The following is a 15,751-nucleotide window of genomic DNA, read 5'->3' as shown; positions in this document are numbered from 1 at the left end:
GCCCTCTCTTATTATTCTGGTTGTTGAAGAATGGGTAAGGAACAAATAAGAAAGAGGCAACTGGAGAACGAACCAGGAAGAGTAGCAACTGAAGAGGAAAGAACGAACCAGGAAGAGGGGCAACTGGAGAGGAACGACGAACCCAGGAAGAAGGATTTCGGTCCCATTGGGGAGGAACGAACAGAGGTACAACGAAGCCAGGAAGAACAATTTCGACCAGGTGGTTTTACCCTATATCCCTCTTCATTTTAATTCTCTAGGGATTTACCAGTAGATAGAGATGGTGATCGATCACCTTATTGGGGTTTGTCTTCAATTTTAGTTTTGGACCTTAGTTTCTCAGGCAGCACAACTGAAAGTGGTTCGGGTTCTGATTTACCTCATAAAATACTGAATCCTGAGGAAAAGTTTCAATATAACAATAAGATTGAAACATCTTGGGGCTTATTACTTTCCACTACTATAGCTCCAAGAAATAAAAAGCAAAAGGTTGGTTAAATTGTTTCTATTACAAAAAAAAAAAAAATCTATGAGAAGCGTGTGTCCTTTCCTTGAACAAAGATAAGTTATAATGGAAGAATAGAGCATACCTCAAGTTGAGTGAGCATCTCAATAGTTAGGTTCAAGTCACACCCATTTGCATAGTAGACTTCTTCAAGGCTTTCAGCAGCAAAACTAGGGAACTGCAAAGCCAAAAACTCCACAGGATTCAGGTCAAAATCACTCAAACCATGTGATCACTTAATGCATGATTTGTATGTCCTCAGTTTGGAATTTGGATGATTTGTCTTTGCTGGGGGTTTCTTTCTTTACGTTCTTTTTCTCTTGTGGTTGGTATGGCTCTTGATGGTTTTTCTTGGGTTACTAGATGTTGACTTGTAGGTAAGAAATTTACAATTCAGATTACTATTAGGTAAATAAGTCTTTTGTAGAAGATCTTTGTGTTTCTTTTTACATATTGCTTCATTGATCTTTGCAAATGATTTTAGAGATTGCTGTTTGTGTTTCTTTTTATTTAGCTTCAAGTACTATTGCCACAAATCAAATCAGATTGCAAATGAAAATTTTGCAAACTTTGGTCTAATGAGTTTTCACTTCTTTTTTGTAGTTGCTCAAAGTGCTTGTCGTGTTGTGTGTGATGTCAATGCAGTCTTCGGCATCTAGAGGTTCCTACCTCAAATACAAGAATAAAATATGCAAATGTGGCCAGAAAACTATAGTACGAGCCTCCGCAGTTGACAACCCTCATAGGCTATACTTCTTTTGTGCTAGATGATTGGTATGTGTAATGGAATTTTATTTTCCTTGATTTGTGAAACTATGATTTAGATAAAAGTGTAATTTTTTTTCGTGGTGCAACCCTTCTGATGAAGATGATGACCAAGATAATTATCCAATGGTGATGGAGCAATGGGAAGAGGTAACCAATCCAGAATTGAAGGTCATGACGCAAGAAATAGTGGCTTAGTTATATGAGATGAAAGGAGTGCTGGCTAACTTGGGTGCAAAGATGGATGGACAAAATTCATCATGCAAACAAACAAGTAATATGGCAGTGGTGGCTATTTTCTTTATCGACATTTGGGCCGCCTTCAAGGTTCTCTAATGTTACAAGTCTAAGAGAGTCTTGGTTTTGTGGATATGTAATCGAACATTTAGTTCTCTAATGGCAGTGGTGGCTATTTTCTCATGAAATGATGAGAAGGAAACATATTTGGTTTTATGGTAGAGTTCAGTTCAAAGGATTGATGTTTGGCATGAATGGTGCTAATCATTTATGTGGTTAAACCTGATTTGTAACAGAGCAAAACATGTTTAGGCATGTGCTTTTCAACGAGTCAAGAACATGTTTCACACTAAGGGCATGTTCATTTGCTTTGAAGTCTAACATCTGAAAGTGCAATGATTACATTAAGAGGTATATTGGTATTGGTGAACTTTTCTTTCTTCTAAACTCTGAATGCAGAGAATGTTGTTCTGAACTCTAAATTCTGAATTCTGAAAATTATCAAATATCTATTTTGACCCCATATATTAGAGTTTTTATTTGTCTTTTTGGGGGTATCATTGGAAAACAAAAAGTTGTATGATTGCACTTTAAGAGATAACAGATAAGAGGAAATGAATAACCAATTTTCTCTTAAAGTTAAAATATTCCTCTTAAGAGATAAGAGTTAAGAGAAAATGAACAGACCCTAAGAGTATTTGTATGCAATTGGCACTTGTTTACATCATTTGTTTGTAAGATTAGCTCCTTGTTCTAAATACTTTGCTCTTTATTTTCTTTTTCAAGGACCAATTTCTTTTTGTTGATTATATTTATTATACCAACTTTGCATTTCCTTTGGAGGCAGGCTTGTGGAATAGATATTCTTCTTGAAGATGATGACGGCTTATAACTGAACCTCTGATTGTGTCATCCATCAAACTTATCTTTCATCTTGACCCAATGTACAATTAACTCTAATTATTATCATTTTAATCAATGCCTTGGGAGCTATCTTTGTTGGAGAAGGTTCTACAATTCTTTCCTCTTGTATATGGGTCATAGAATAGCTATTATTGTGGAATGGCACATCAAAACTACCGACTCAAAGGCTCAAAAATTACAATCGAGCTTGTTAGATTCAAAAAACACCAAGTGGTTCCAAATTGTCCTTAGACTCGAATTCCCTCAAACAATAGGATAATTGGAAACCAAAGCCTCAGGACTTGCAGAAGTCATCGTTAACACACTTGTACAATGCGAAGGAATAAAGCTCAACTGGGACAGAAGGGGAGGCATCGGAATTTACTGGATATGAATGGTCACCTGGGTGGGTTTGCGGCTGCTCTCATCGATGATCCAGTTTGGGTCATGAGTGTGGTCCCTACAGAGGCAAAGCTCAACACACTTGGAGCAATTTATGAGCGTGGACTGATTGGATATCAGAATTGGTAATTAAGCTTTGTGCTCTACTCGGAACTCGTATTTAATTCACTCAAAATATGGAGTTTGTCACTAATCGTGTATATTGTTATTAATCTGCTTTTCTTATTGAAGGTGTGAAGCCATGTCTACGTATCTCAGGACATATGATCTCCTTCACGCTGATTCAGTTTTTAGCCTTTACAAGGGCAGGTGATTTATCATTACAGAGAGATTGCTCGGTAGTTTGATGTTTTATATATCCACAGAATCCTCAAAACAGACCATGGTTTTGTGTTGCAGATGTGAAATGGAAGATATTCTATTGGAGATGGACAGAATTCTTGGGCCAGAAGGTACTGTAATATTCAGAGATGATGTGGATGTTTTGTTGGAGATCAAGAGCATCAGAGATGGAATGAACTGGGAAAGCAAGAATGAACTGGGAAAGCAAGATTGTGGACCACGAGAAGGGGACTCTTGAGAGGGAGAAGCTGCTATTTGCAGCGAAGACATATTGGACAGCTTCAGCCCGTCTCAGAGAAAAGAGAGTCAAGAGAAAAGAGAGTCAAAAACAACTTTCTAGAATGTTTTCATTGATTATGCCTTGGGTTATCTATTAGGATTGAATGAATATACACCAAACAACTTTTAGCCATTGGTTGAATGAATATACACCAATCAGGGGAGATGACCCACCTCACCAGTCAATGGTCTCTGCCTCTTTTGAGTTGGCTTTTACACCAAACAACTTTTAGCCATTGATTGACAGTTGTTCTTTTGATTGTCAAGGAAATTAAATAATTCATTGTATCTTCTATTTCCAGTACAGTACAGTGCAATTAATCAAGAGGATGGGTTACTTCACTCCAATAAGTTTTCAAAAAAAAAAAATAAATAAATGAAAAAAAACGCAGTTGAGAGTGACAAAAGTGCATAAAACTTGAGTTATTAGTTGAGTCATGAATGCATGCTCGAGTCCAGAACTGCACCTCTGAGCTTGTCAACCTCACCAAACCCCGTCCCCTACACTTGGACGTCGAATAATTCAGAATCTTTCCAATGTTTCAGTCTCTTTTCTTTTCTGTATATTGAGTGGCAATTGAGCTGCAACTCAGTAATTACACATATAGTAGTTTAGTAATGAATAAATAAAAGATGTTCTCCTTGTGGGGACATAATATGTGCATTCATAGTGCTTATCTTGGGCATTCTTGAATGAAAATGACAAAGGGAAATATTTTTTTTCTTCCAGAAACGATGACATGAACAACACTGAAGCAATGTATCTTCTATCTCTGTTAAATGAAGAAAAGAATCCAAATGATGATAAATCCACATAGCAAAGTATCTTGCCCTTACGACTAACAATGGAGTTAATTTAGGCAGAAAGACACAAGCCCTTTACTATGTGGAAGTGGAAATGGAAACTTCATTTTGTTTAGAGTTGAATTTTCATGTAATATTTTGCTTATCAAAATTCCTAAATAATTCTTTTTTTTTTCTTCTTACTATTTTATTACCCCTTACCTAGTTCCTCCCTGTTCTTATTCTTCTGGGTTCTCTGTATATTCTCTGTATAGCCTACAAAATCAGAACCAAAAGACATGGTTCCCTAATCTTTGTATCACTTCTGCATTTAATATTGAGCTGGTATTAGTACATATACAACTCAAACCCAATATTGGGTGTCTGGTGTTAGAGAGCTAACACCCTAGCCCTTACTCTATTACAGAAACAGAAAATTTCTGAACCCAAAAGCACTTGCTACTAACTAAACAGAATAAAATCCTGTCAATAATAAGAGGCATACAAATCCAAATAAAAAAAGAACACATATATTGTAAACCACAAGCACAAAAGCATTCTTCATATCTTCCTCAAACCAATTGAATGAATTGGTTTTCTCAACCAAGCACTATTGTCCTACCCAATTGAATGGATTGACTAAGAAAAAATATAAACAGGTAACCTCTTTATGTTAACCTAGCACGTAAGTTAACCTTGTGTGGTACTGTGGTTCTATTTTCTTAGTGGTTTTCTTTGTTGAGGTTCTCTGCTCTGTAGGGTTGAGTGATATGCTATAACTAGTAGCAATACCCCGCATATGCACATCATGAGTCCTCTAGTCCACATGATTCTATGCTGTAACACTTATTGAAGCTTTTCTCAACCAGTGCCAGTTATTGAAAGCTAATTTTTTTAGTTAAAATAATACATTAAAAATGGCTCTAGTTTACCCTGGTGGCATGGGTTCATAGGTTGCTGGCATAAAACTTGTTCCATGAACAAATGAACATGTAGACACGATTCCAATAATACAGACATGATTTAAAATACTTGCAATTGCCCAATAATACATAGACATGCATGGCCCAACTATAAAATCACAAAAGATTTTTCTCAGACATGAATGAGCAACTACAATGGGATTCCAATAACATTTTAGCCAATATTTTGTATCCAGTATAGGGTGAATTGTCGATGCATAGGTTGCCAAATTTTTCTCTCTTTTCCAGCATTCATTGAAATAATCTTCAATTTGTTTTCGCTTATGGATCGCCACGGCCATTGCATACTTGCAAGGAGTACCACTAATGTCCCAAACTTGACAACAACAAGAAGATTTTGTAAGTAAACACTCTCCCATATGCCGTTATATTGCACCTCATACTCCAACTCCCCGGACCTCAAGACTTGGAAATTCCTTCAATTCAGCAATTACACTAATGTGAGTAAACAAGAAAAAAACCAAGAATCTATATATGACTGAGTACACAAAGATCAATCCGTACCTAGCAAGCCGTTTTTGCTTTTCAACCAACCTAGCAATTTTTGGTAAAAGAGCATTTGTGTCTTTCAATGCTCTATCATGTCTAGATTTAATTTTAACCATCCACTTATGCCGTATGTACTCTAGGAGAGGAACACTAGCTTTGAACCTGTCATCCATAACCTATTTGTTAAATAACTCTGACACGTTATTAGTCAAATCATCACCTTTTTATGTTAGGGTTGAATGCATGTCGGCTCCATGTTTTTGTAGGAATATCCTTTACCCACTCCCGAGCAGATTGTCTTAGGGCCTTCATCTTCAATAATGCATTATTGGAATCTTGCACTGTGTATACCCTTACAGCCTCTCAAAACACATTTCTTAGAGCAACACTTGTGTGTATTGCTTTAAAATTTGAGTACATGTGACGGACACAGAATCTATGATCTGCATTGGGCATTATTACATCACGTACAACTTCAACAAGACCCTATTCACTCAAACAAAAAGATATATATTAATATATAATCAGATCCACAACATAAAACAAAATTAAACAAATTAATCCACTTACCTTTTGCCCGTCTGACATGAAGTACCATTCATGGCCACCATTTGTGATATCAATAGCATCTTCTAATTGCTACAAAAATCAAGGCCAACTGAACCTAGCTACAACCTCAACAATAGCAATTCCAACTGGAAAAATGCCATTATTGCCATCCAAACAAACTGCAACAAGCAAAATCCCCTCATATGGCCCCTTCAAGTGACAACCATCCAAACCCACCAATCTCCTACATCTAAGTAACTCCTATTTTCATTGCATCATAATAGACAAGCACTCTTTGAAAGGTGGGGGGTGAGTTGGGAGTGGGCCTATCCACACATATTCTAACAATACTTCTTGAGTTCTCTTTCAATATTGCTTCGCAGTAGTTTGGTAACTTAACCATCCATTCTTTGTGGTAGCCTTCAATTTGTTTCATTGTTTTAGACATTACTCTATACACCTTGCTCCTTGGAACTTCTACATCAATCCTCTGACTTAATTTCACAATTATGGAATCTATCTTCCAAGTGGGATTTTGATGCAACTTTTCTCCAATCTTTTCAGGAGTCCAACTATCAATTGCTTGTTTGTCATGATATATATGTGAGTAATTGTGCTCAGTATTAAGTGTCTTAATACAGTAAGTGGGACCGTGTTGCAGTGGTGAAGCATGTATACGCCATGGACAGTCTTTCCATGCACATTGAACCGTGACACAAGACTTTCATTTTTTATGTACTTGATTTGAAACTCGTTTATAATAATTTACTCTTTGAGATAGCAGCCATAAATTCTGACACTTGGAAAGCACATACCCACTTGCAAATTAGGCACTTCAATATTGAATGGTACTTTAGGCGCATGTCTTGCACCATCATCATCTGAATCTACTGGGCTCTCATATTTTGATACGGGTTCATAGTCTAATAGGCTATTATCATCCTCTATTTGAATCCTGAGATCCTCCTCATTCATCTCAGCATCAAAAATAACATCACCCCCATCATTGACTTCATCTTCACTAAACTTATAATCAAACATTTCATCTTCAGGCTCTTCATTAGGCACATTTAGGTCAACATTAGGGACATTCATGTCAACATCGTGAATTATTTCCTGCAATCCGACCTATATCTGTACCATGCATTGCTAAAAAAAGTTTTATACATTAATTTATTAGGGTATACTATTCAACCTTGGTATTGACGTAGTGGGGGACCGATTTCAATATTGTAAGATAAAGTATCTATACAGAACATAAATAGAAAAAGAAAAGCGACAAGCACAAAATCGAGATCCTACAAGAAAACAAGAGGAAGAAAATCGATTTCTATCACTTCTATATAAGAAATCAAACTTAAGAAATCAAGGAAACATGGCACAAAATCAAGCTCCTACAAGAAAACAAGAAAATAAGAAAATCGATTTCTATCACTCCTATCTCAGAAATCGAACTTAAGAAATCAAGGAAACAAAACACAAAATCAAACTCCTGATATAAAACGTAGCAAAAAAATCAAACTCCTAATAGAAAACATAGAACAAAATTGATTTCTATCACTCCTAGCAAAGAAATCAAACTCAAGAATAGTCGCCAGTCTCTATCACTCCATTATTACCCACTTACAGTAATTATCAATATTGAAGCACAGTCATCGTCTGGTGAAGAATAGTCGTCAAAAAATTTGGAAAGTCACTGATGTCGTTCGGTGAAGAATATTCCGAACACAACCGCTGCAAGATGAAGAACACAAACTATAGTGAAGAAAAAAAAGAACTCTCGTGAAGAAATCAGCCAACAAGATGTAGCATGGCCGTCCGGTGAAGAATCGTCACCGAAAGATGTATGGAAAATTCCGGGAAGTGGAATATTACGAGTATTATGTCTGCTTGCAACTGTTAGGGTTAGGGTTTGACTGTTTTCTCAAGGGAGTGTAATTTTCGAGTGGAATATTTCAAGTACTATTCCGACTGTTTTGCAAACAGCTCAGATGATGTATAAGGACCAAAATGTAGTTTTCAACATTTTTTTTTGTCAAAAGGAAATTTTTTTTGTCTATTTTTTGAAAATACAAGGGAGGTTATTGCTAAAGCTAAACAGGAGAGGTTTTTATATTTTACCTTTTAGAAAAAAAAAAAGAGAAAGAATTTAAATTTGAGAAGACACTTTAAATTCCAAACCTTTGACATGCATTAGAATTTACGTTAATTCTCGAATTCATGGCACTCTTTAACATATAACATATAGGCTGATTTGACTGTGAATATTCCCTTGAGATTGGATCCCCAAATCATTTTGTCTTCAATTAAATTCGTGGGAATAAAAATTGATTTAATTTTCTGCCAAACATACTTAGGGACCATAGCACAAAATTTAACCTTATTATCATTACCGTCCAACAAATATCATGGGTCTCGATACATTCACTTCAATATTCCATGCCTGGTTCACAACCTTGGTGATGTTGGGGTGCACGCACCACATCGATTAAAACCTGAATGGCTTAAAAACCATTTTGACATGGGTGCTAATTAAGTATGGAGAAGTAATGGAGAGTGGTCTGGCGCTAACGCTAGGAAGGGTAAGTTAGTGAGTGTGGCATTTGGGTAAAGTTCCCTCCCATCATCGTTAATTTACAAACATCCAATCAATCCTTTCCATTCTCTCACCTACTTTGAGGTCACCTTCGTTAATATTCACCTATGCATAACTTTCCTGCTCCGTGGGCCTATTCTTGTTTCTGAGTGTCTGGTTTCCATGAAAGCGTCTGTTTGGCATTAATGCCCTTGTTCCAGAAAACGGGTGTTTTAAGAAATGTTTATTTGTTTAAAATCATTTTTCATAAAAAACGGTGCTCTAAGCTACATCTTAGAAATCGAGCAGGCGTAATTTGGATTAATGTCGAATTTGGCATTTTCTCAGATTGTAACTTGCTGCTTCCAATGAAGACGTGATGTGGTTGTGATATGGACTTCCTATAATGGGTATCAGTGCTGAAAACATACATTGAGTACTGGTACCAAATAAAAACTATTGTTGTTGCTCCAGAAAACGTCATACCTGGTAGAAATGTTTCTAACTAGAAAAAAAAAACACAATTTTTTGAAAAACGGTGTTGTATCATCAGCATCAATGCCAAACATATACATAATGAAAATAGATTTACAAGTTTTTAATTTTGAAGTTTATGAGGGGGTAAAATTTATTTTTTATTTCTATCCACTCCCTCTACTGTTCACTTTTCCCTAGAAGATTTTTGTTATTATTCTAGGTAAGGGAGTTTCATGTTTGTACTCTCACCCATACTTGGATGTAGAGTTCAACGAGGGGCTGGTTCGATTAGCCCCGACACCATCCTTATCAAAATGATGTTTTCCTTCCATCTGAGCTGGGTGACCTTGCTTAAGAAACATAGTGTTGGCACCCCTAGTTTTTTTTTAGGGTGTTGTCTCTCTCATAATAGTTATTTATGAGAAATGATATTTTATAATAATAGTTATATTGAAAACAATAATATTTTATCATAACTATTGCTTCACAACAATAGTTATTAACAACATTATTTTTTCTCATTATTATGATAACTATTGTTATGATAAAATAGTTATTTATAATAAATAACTATTGTTTCATAATAACTTTTAATTGGGATAAAATCATAGACCTAATTATATTGAAAACAATAGTTATTTATTCAAATAATAACTTAAAATTTAAGTTTTGATAATATAGCCTTAATAAAAATGAAAAAATACTAAATTATTTTTATGTTAATAAGTTAAACATTTGTAATTAATATTATCTTATTTATTATCTAACAAATTATTAACCGAGACAAAATCATGAAACTAGAACCATTATAATTATGTTTAGTCAATTTAGCTCCATTATAAGTTCTAGACAGGTAAGAAAGACAATGACCTAGTTACTAACCAAGACAAAATCATGAAACTAGAAGCATTATAATTATGTTCAGTCAATTTATCTCCATTGGGTAAACCTAACCCATTGGTTCAACCCTAGTTTTTCTTAAATAAATTAATATTATATAATAATTTATTAAATTGAATAAAAATAATAAATGAATAAATAGAAGTTTATTAAGATTGGACTCGTATAAGCTTCTCGAACTAGAATGACTTGTTAACAACCCAATTGGGATGATCAAGGGGAGAGAATAATTTGTTAGTAAATTGTTTCTATATAAATAAATAATTTAGTAATATAAATAAATAAATGCTTATTAAAATCTCTCTCACAATGTCAAACCTCCTTTATTTTACTGATTTATTTTATTAAAGTAAATAATTCATTTACTTTTATTAAATAAACAAATGTTTAGATAATAATAATAAAATAAATGAATGAATAAATAAAAGTTTGAGATAAAGAATAGGAGGAGAGAGAATCAAGCAAGAGAGAAGAGGGATGACATTTTATATTATAGGATGGCATAACCATAAATAATTATATGTGGTATTCTTGTAAATTTTGAATGCCATAGAGTCAATTACTTGAGGAGGTTTGTCTTATATGTGGCATTCCTGTATTTTCAAATATCATAGCGGTAAGTACGTAGTGAGGTAAAAAGGGTACATTTGTCTTATCTGTGGTATTTCTATAATTTTTGAATGCTATAGAATCAATTATAAAGGGAGGTTTGTCTTATATGTGGCATTTATGTAATTTTTAAAAAGCATAAAGGCAATTATAGAGGTAAAGAGAGTAAAGAGAGAGTATATAGAGGTCGATAGAATTGAGAAGTGAGAGAGAATGTAAAGAAAATGAGAGAGGGAGAAACACATAAATGTTACCCCCCAAAAAAAGACAAAGTAGTAAATATATAACCTTGGGCTTGGACTAGATTAGAGTTGTCAATGGGTCTAATCAAGTTTCGAACATGTTGTACCAGTTCCGAAAAGATAGACCCTGAAACCAATTGTCAAAATCAACGTTTTAAAAATCGACCTGGAGGTTGAATTGTTTTTGCCTATGGGTCGCAGGTCACCGGTTTGATAGGCCAAGTTGAATGATTCAGATTGTGCCATGTCAGCGCATATATGTATTAAGTATACATGTATATATATATATATATATAGATATATATGTGTGTGTGTATAAATATATATTTTAGCAATAAATAATGTATAGATATGTTATATATATTATTTTATATTTAATTTATTTTTTTAATTCAGTTTTTAATTTTTTATTTATAAAAATATTAAAAATTGCAATTTGAGGCCAAAAGGGGGGTTTTAATTCCAATTTAATTCAGTTTTTAATTTTTTTGCATGCATTGAGTGTGCAACCCACAACTCGACCATCAGGTCGAATGGGTCAATGGTCAAATCGATTGGGTCGAACTGGTTGGGTCAAACGATTCTTAACCAATTAAATAGTTTTTGACAGTTTGACGGGTCTTGACTGAATCAGACCCAAAATCCTGGGCGGGTGATGGTTTGAATGGTTCGACCAACTAGGTCAACGACGGGTTGAAAACATTGATAAGAATAATTAGATTTGACCTAATTATACTTGAAATCTATAATTGCCTATGATAATTGACGATGAACAATCTGGCAGCTCCCTACTGGAAGGTGGCTCGGATGCCATGGTGGCTAGTTCATCGGGCTAACCTGTAATAGTGTCGGAGTGCCTAGGTTGCTTTACCTGGGGTGGGCACTCTGATGCTTAAGTTAGCGAATTGGAGATTTTTGAGAGAGCTGTGACAACTAAATTGTGCATACCCTCTGAGGTTAGAAGTGAGACCTTTATATAGGCATTGTTTGGTGTGGGCTTCATGCACCACGTCTGAAGTCTCCGGGAAGACATGGCTAGCTAGTCTAAAGTCCTTGGAGGTAGTGGCACACATAGACCAAGCTTTATGCCTTATTCAGTTTCCTCTGAAACATTTGGTGTGGGAACTAACTTCTAGAAGACCTGGGAGTGGTCGCCACTTGGGCCTCAGTTAGGTCGGCAAGTCCTTGTGGAGGTCGCTCCTCACATCGAGCTCTCTTGGACTGGTAATGACGAGGTACCACAGGTCGGCCCTAGACGAGGTGCTGCTAGCCGCCTTGCTAAGGTGCCCGAGTAGTGTATGAGGTTGCCAGCTAGGATTCCACCATTTTGGCCAATGCAAGTCATTGCCTTTGAGGTGTCGAGGTGTCGTCTAGTTGTTTTGAGAAGCCACATGTCATGATGTTAGTGGAGGGCCAAATCTACCCTTGTCAATTGCCCCCCACTCCTGAGCCAAGGTTAGCTCGGCGAAGGGAATAGCATGCTATAAGTCCTTTGGCCTAGAATGACTAGTTCGATGAACTTGTAGGCATCGGTCCAATTTGCTCCCTAGGTTGGAAGAGTCTAGGGGTTGAATGCAGCCTTACTAGGGATGCAACTGTCAAGGAGTTCTGCGATTTGGCTTAATACCTCAACAACGAAATCCGCCTTGCCATCCTCAAGAGCGAAGTTTGGCTACTCCTTTGAGAGCTAGCTTGAGAGTCATTGCATTGTAATCTACCTATGTGGAGCGAACTAGTTTTCCTTTCCTTCGTTTATCTTTCCTTTTTTTTTTTTATGTACAAATTTACTTTCTGGAGTAACGAAATACAATTCTTCCTTTTGTCCACTTCACGTACAATAATCTTCGAGAATCTTAGCTTCCCAAAAAATCTACTAAGTGTAGGTTCTCTCGAGGTGAACGTGAGCCGTGGCGAATAGGCACGATAGGGTACATCACCCAAACTGCCTATGTGTTGATAAGGCATAAATATGGCATTCCTAAACTACCCATATGCTTAGAAGCAATTGGGTCTTATTCATAATGGTGCAGAGGTCATTAGCAGCTTGGCACTAGGGCCCTTAGGCTTAGAGTGACTCGTCATCCACTCTTTAATGTATGTCTAGCCAACATGCGGCCTAAGCAGTTTGCCGAAGCAGGTGGTCACTTGTACTTAGTAATTTTTTGATGTGGCGGATGCTTGACTCCCGAGCTTATAAGTAGTACTTTTTAAATTGTCGATGTTCCAGGAGCAGGGCACTTGGCTAAAAAGTGAGGTGGTATTGCCCCTCTTGTGATAGCATTGTTGATACATGTCATTTTTTGCGCTTGAATGGCGAATCGGTACCACAACTACACTGCATCAGCCCCCAGAAATGCTAGCCGTCTTCTCCTACGATAAGTTGTAGGGGGCTCAGCTTACAGGGGCAGCTCTACTAACTGTAGGTTGCCAGCTCGCACGGAAGCCTTAAAAGGCTCAACCTGTGGGAGCCATGAAGGGCTCGACCTGTAGAGGTGACCTTGCGAACAGTGCTGATGAAGCTTGTTCGAGCTGATTACTGTTTGAGTGTGAATTTAAAATGAGTTGAGAACCTGGCTTTTAAGTGCGAATTTAAGATGAGTTGAAGTCGGCATGGTGACTCCACAGTTTGTTGGCCGTCAACACCCATGGGAACAATGGAGGGCTCGACCTACGGGGGCGACCTCCTAGTTTGTTGGAACTTGTTTGGGCTAATCATTTTGTTGGCAACGGTGTTGGTCATTTTGACAACTATTTTGCTGATTATTATGTTGGTCGTACTACTGCTGCTGGGCCATGATGAGCCAAGGTGGCAACGGACACTGGAATGGCGTTGGACACTAAGGTGGCTGCGGTGGCATGAAGGCTCCGAACCTCTCCTCCCATGCGCGCCTCTAGAGATTCATGCTTCGAACATATTGCACGTGCACATAGAACTGCCACGCATCAATCCTTGCGGGAACCATAGACGACTCTACCGTAGGGAGAGGGGCGTTCACGTGAGGTAGTGGTGCGTTTACTTGGGGTAATGGGAGCGCTGGCTTCGGCCCTACTACTACTACTCCAGGAAGAGATAGGGGCACTATGAACTGTCCGATTGTGACAGAGGGGATCTCGAGGTTCATCGTAGATTGCTCTTGCCCCCTAGTGACTGGTACTTGTTCGTTGTTGACATTGGTGTTACTCAAGGATGCCATTGAGTTGGTGAAAGTGAAAATTACAAGGTGAGAACCTAGATTTTTGTTGTGGTTTCCACAAACAGCGCCAATTGATGATGAGCGATCTGGCAGTTCCCTGCTGGAAGGTGGCTTGGATGCCAAGCTGGCTAGTTCATCGGGTCGACTTATAAAGAGATAGTGTCAAAGTGCCCGGGTTGCTTTACTCGAGGTGGGCACTTCGATGCTTAAGTCAGTGAATTGGAGATTTTTTAGAGAGCTAAAAGTAAGAGAGTTGTGACAACTAAATTGAGCATACCCTCTGAGGTTAGCAATGTGATCTTTATATAGGCATTGTTTGGCATGGACTTCACACACCACATCCGAGGTCTCTGGGAAGATGTGGCTAACCGGTCCGAAGTCCTCGGAGGTAGTGGTGCACGTAGACTAGGCTTCATGCCTTATTCGGTTTCCTTTGAAACATTCAATGAGGGAACGGACTTCCGGAAGACTTGGGAGTGATGGGATTCACACAGAGGAGGTCAGCGAGCACGTGTCGTAGGTCACCACCTGGACCTCAGTCATGTCAGCAAGTCCTCGTGGAGGTCGCTCCTCACATCGAGGTCCCTTGGACAGGTAATGATGAGGTACCACAAGTCGGCCCTAGACGAGGTGTTGCTAGCCACCTTGCCGAGGTGCCCGAGTTGTGTATGAGGTTACTAGATGGGATTTCATCATTTTGGCTAAGGCAAGTCATCGCCTTTGAGGTATCGAGGTGTCGTCCAACTGTTATGAGAAACCATGTGTCATGATATTAGTGGAGGGCAAAATCTGCCCTCATCAATTATAATTTTAAAACATTATTTTTATAATATAACCCTATCGAAATGACATTAAAACAATTTTTTTTAAACCGTTGTTTACTTGGCCTGTTGAATATTTCTTAAGCCCCATTTTTACTTACCTAGGCAATAAGTACATTTATCCAAGCAAGTCTTTCCTAGGTAAAACTTGCCGGGTTGATGAGGTTTTAGTGTTCTTGTGCGATATAAGTTATCTGGATAAAGAGAAAGCAATATTGACACACAAGTAAATTGCTTACCCACCTTATAGGAGGATATTAGTTACTTGGGTAAATGATACTCTTCAGAATCTTCGATTATCAACAAATTGGGCAAATTGACCAACTTACTCCTGGCTAAATACCGACAAATGAACAAGGCCTTATTATATCACTTGGCCATGATTCCAGGTATGGTTATATTAAAGATTGGGAATTGATCAAAATTGTTGATCAGGTCAAAAAGTTGTTTAACTTGAGCGGTTGGATTGTTGATTCATTTGACCTAATGACGTGTCATGAATTGCACATGTGTATGCAAACTTTTGAAGGTCATAATTTTGCACTCCAATGTCTTGGGATAGTCTTTTATTTTATTTTAATTTTAATTTTTATTTTTGGGTAACTTTCAAGATCTATGTGTCCCAATACGTCTTGCTCTACTATTTTTGTCAAAAAAAGTAAGAATGACGGTTCAGCCTAGGGTCAAAAATTTTAA

The 15,751-nt window shown here is 37.3% G+C and overlaps 1 protein-coding gene and 1 long non-coding RNA gene across 3 annotated transcripts; one reads left to right on the top strand and one right to left on the bottom strand.

Annotated features, from left to right (window-relative positions):
• Positions 1-3,732, top strand: LOC148875262 (putative methyltransferase PMT15). Of its 2 annotated transcripts, XM_088964452.1 has the most exons (6): positions 1-220; positions 1,109-1,279; positions 1,374-1,918; positions 2,355-2,937; positions 3,044-3,121; positions 3,212-3,732. In XM_088964452.1, the coding sequence occupies exons 4-6, from the start codon at positions 2,744-2,746 to the stop codon at positions 3,390-3,392; spliced, it is 453 nt and encodes a 150-aa protein (XP_088820578.1). In that variant the 5' UTR covers positions 1-220; positions 1,109-1,279; positions 1,374-1,918; positions 2,355-2,743; the 3' UTR covers positions 3,393-3,732. The 2 variants fall into 2 exon arrangements, with proteins under 2 accessions (XP_088820578.1, XP_088820579.1); XM_088964453.1 differs by lacking the exon at positions 1,374-1,918.
• A 1,486-nt stretch (positions 3,733-5,218) lies between these two features.
• LOC148875261 (uncharacterized) lies at positions 5,219-8,320 on the bottom strand. The gene is made up of 3 exons (XR_016104970.1): positions 6,259-8,320; positions 5,704-6,174; positions 5,219-5,615 (listed from the first exon to the last, which is right to left on the bottom strand). It is a non-coding gene; the product is annotated as an uncharacterized LOC148875261 (long non-coding RNA).
• Positions 8,321-15,751: the final 7,431 nt, after the last annotated feature.

This window comes from Nelumbo lutea, chromosome 1 (assembly GCF_056320005.1).
Source record: "Nelumbo lutea isolate HS-2025 chromosome 1, American lotus-T2T, whole genome shotgun sequence".
Classification (NCBI taxonomy): Eukaryota; Viridiplantae; Streptophyta; class Magnoliopsida; order Proteales; family Nelumbonaceae; genus Nelumbo; species Nelumbo lutea.
Note: the sequence above shows the minus strand (reverse complement) of the source record. Positions and strands in the feature narration are given on the sequence as shown.

Bases quoted from the DNA above. Each gene is read 5' to 3' on its own strand.
- LOC148875262 (XM_088964453.1), top strand. From the start codon at position 2,744: ATGCGAAGGAATAAAGCTCAACTGGGACAGAAGGGGAGGCATCGGAAT. The intron at 2,938-3,043 runs GTAATTAAGCTT...TTCTTATTGAAG, and splicing joins CTGATTGGATATCAGAATTG to GTGTGAAGCCATGTCTACGT. The intron at 3,122-3,211 runs GTGATTTATCAT...TTTGTGTTGCAG, and splicing joins TTTAGCCTTTACAAGGGCAG to ATGTGAAATGGAAGATATTC.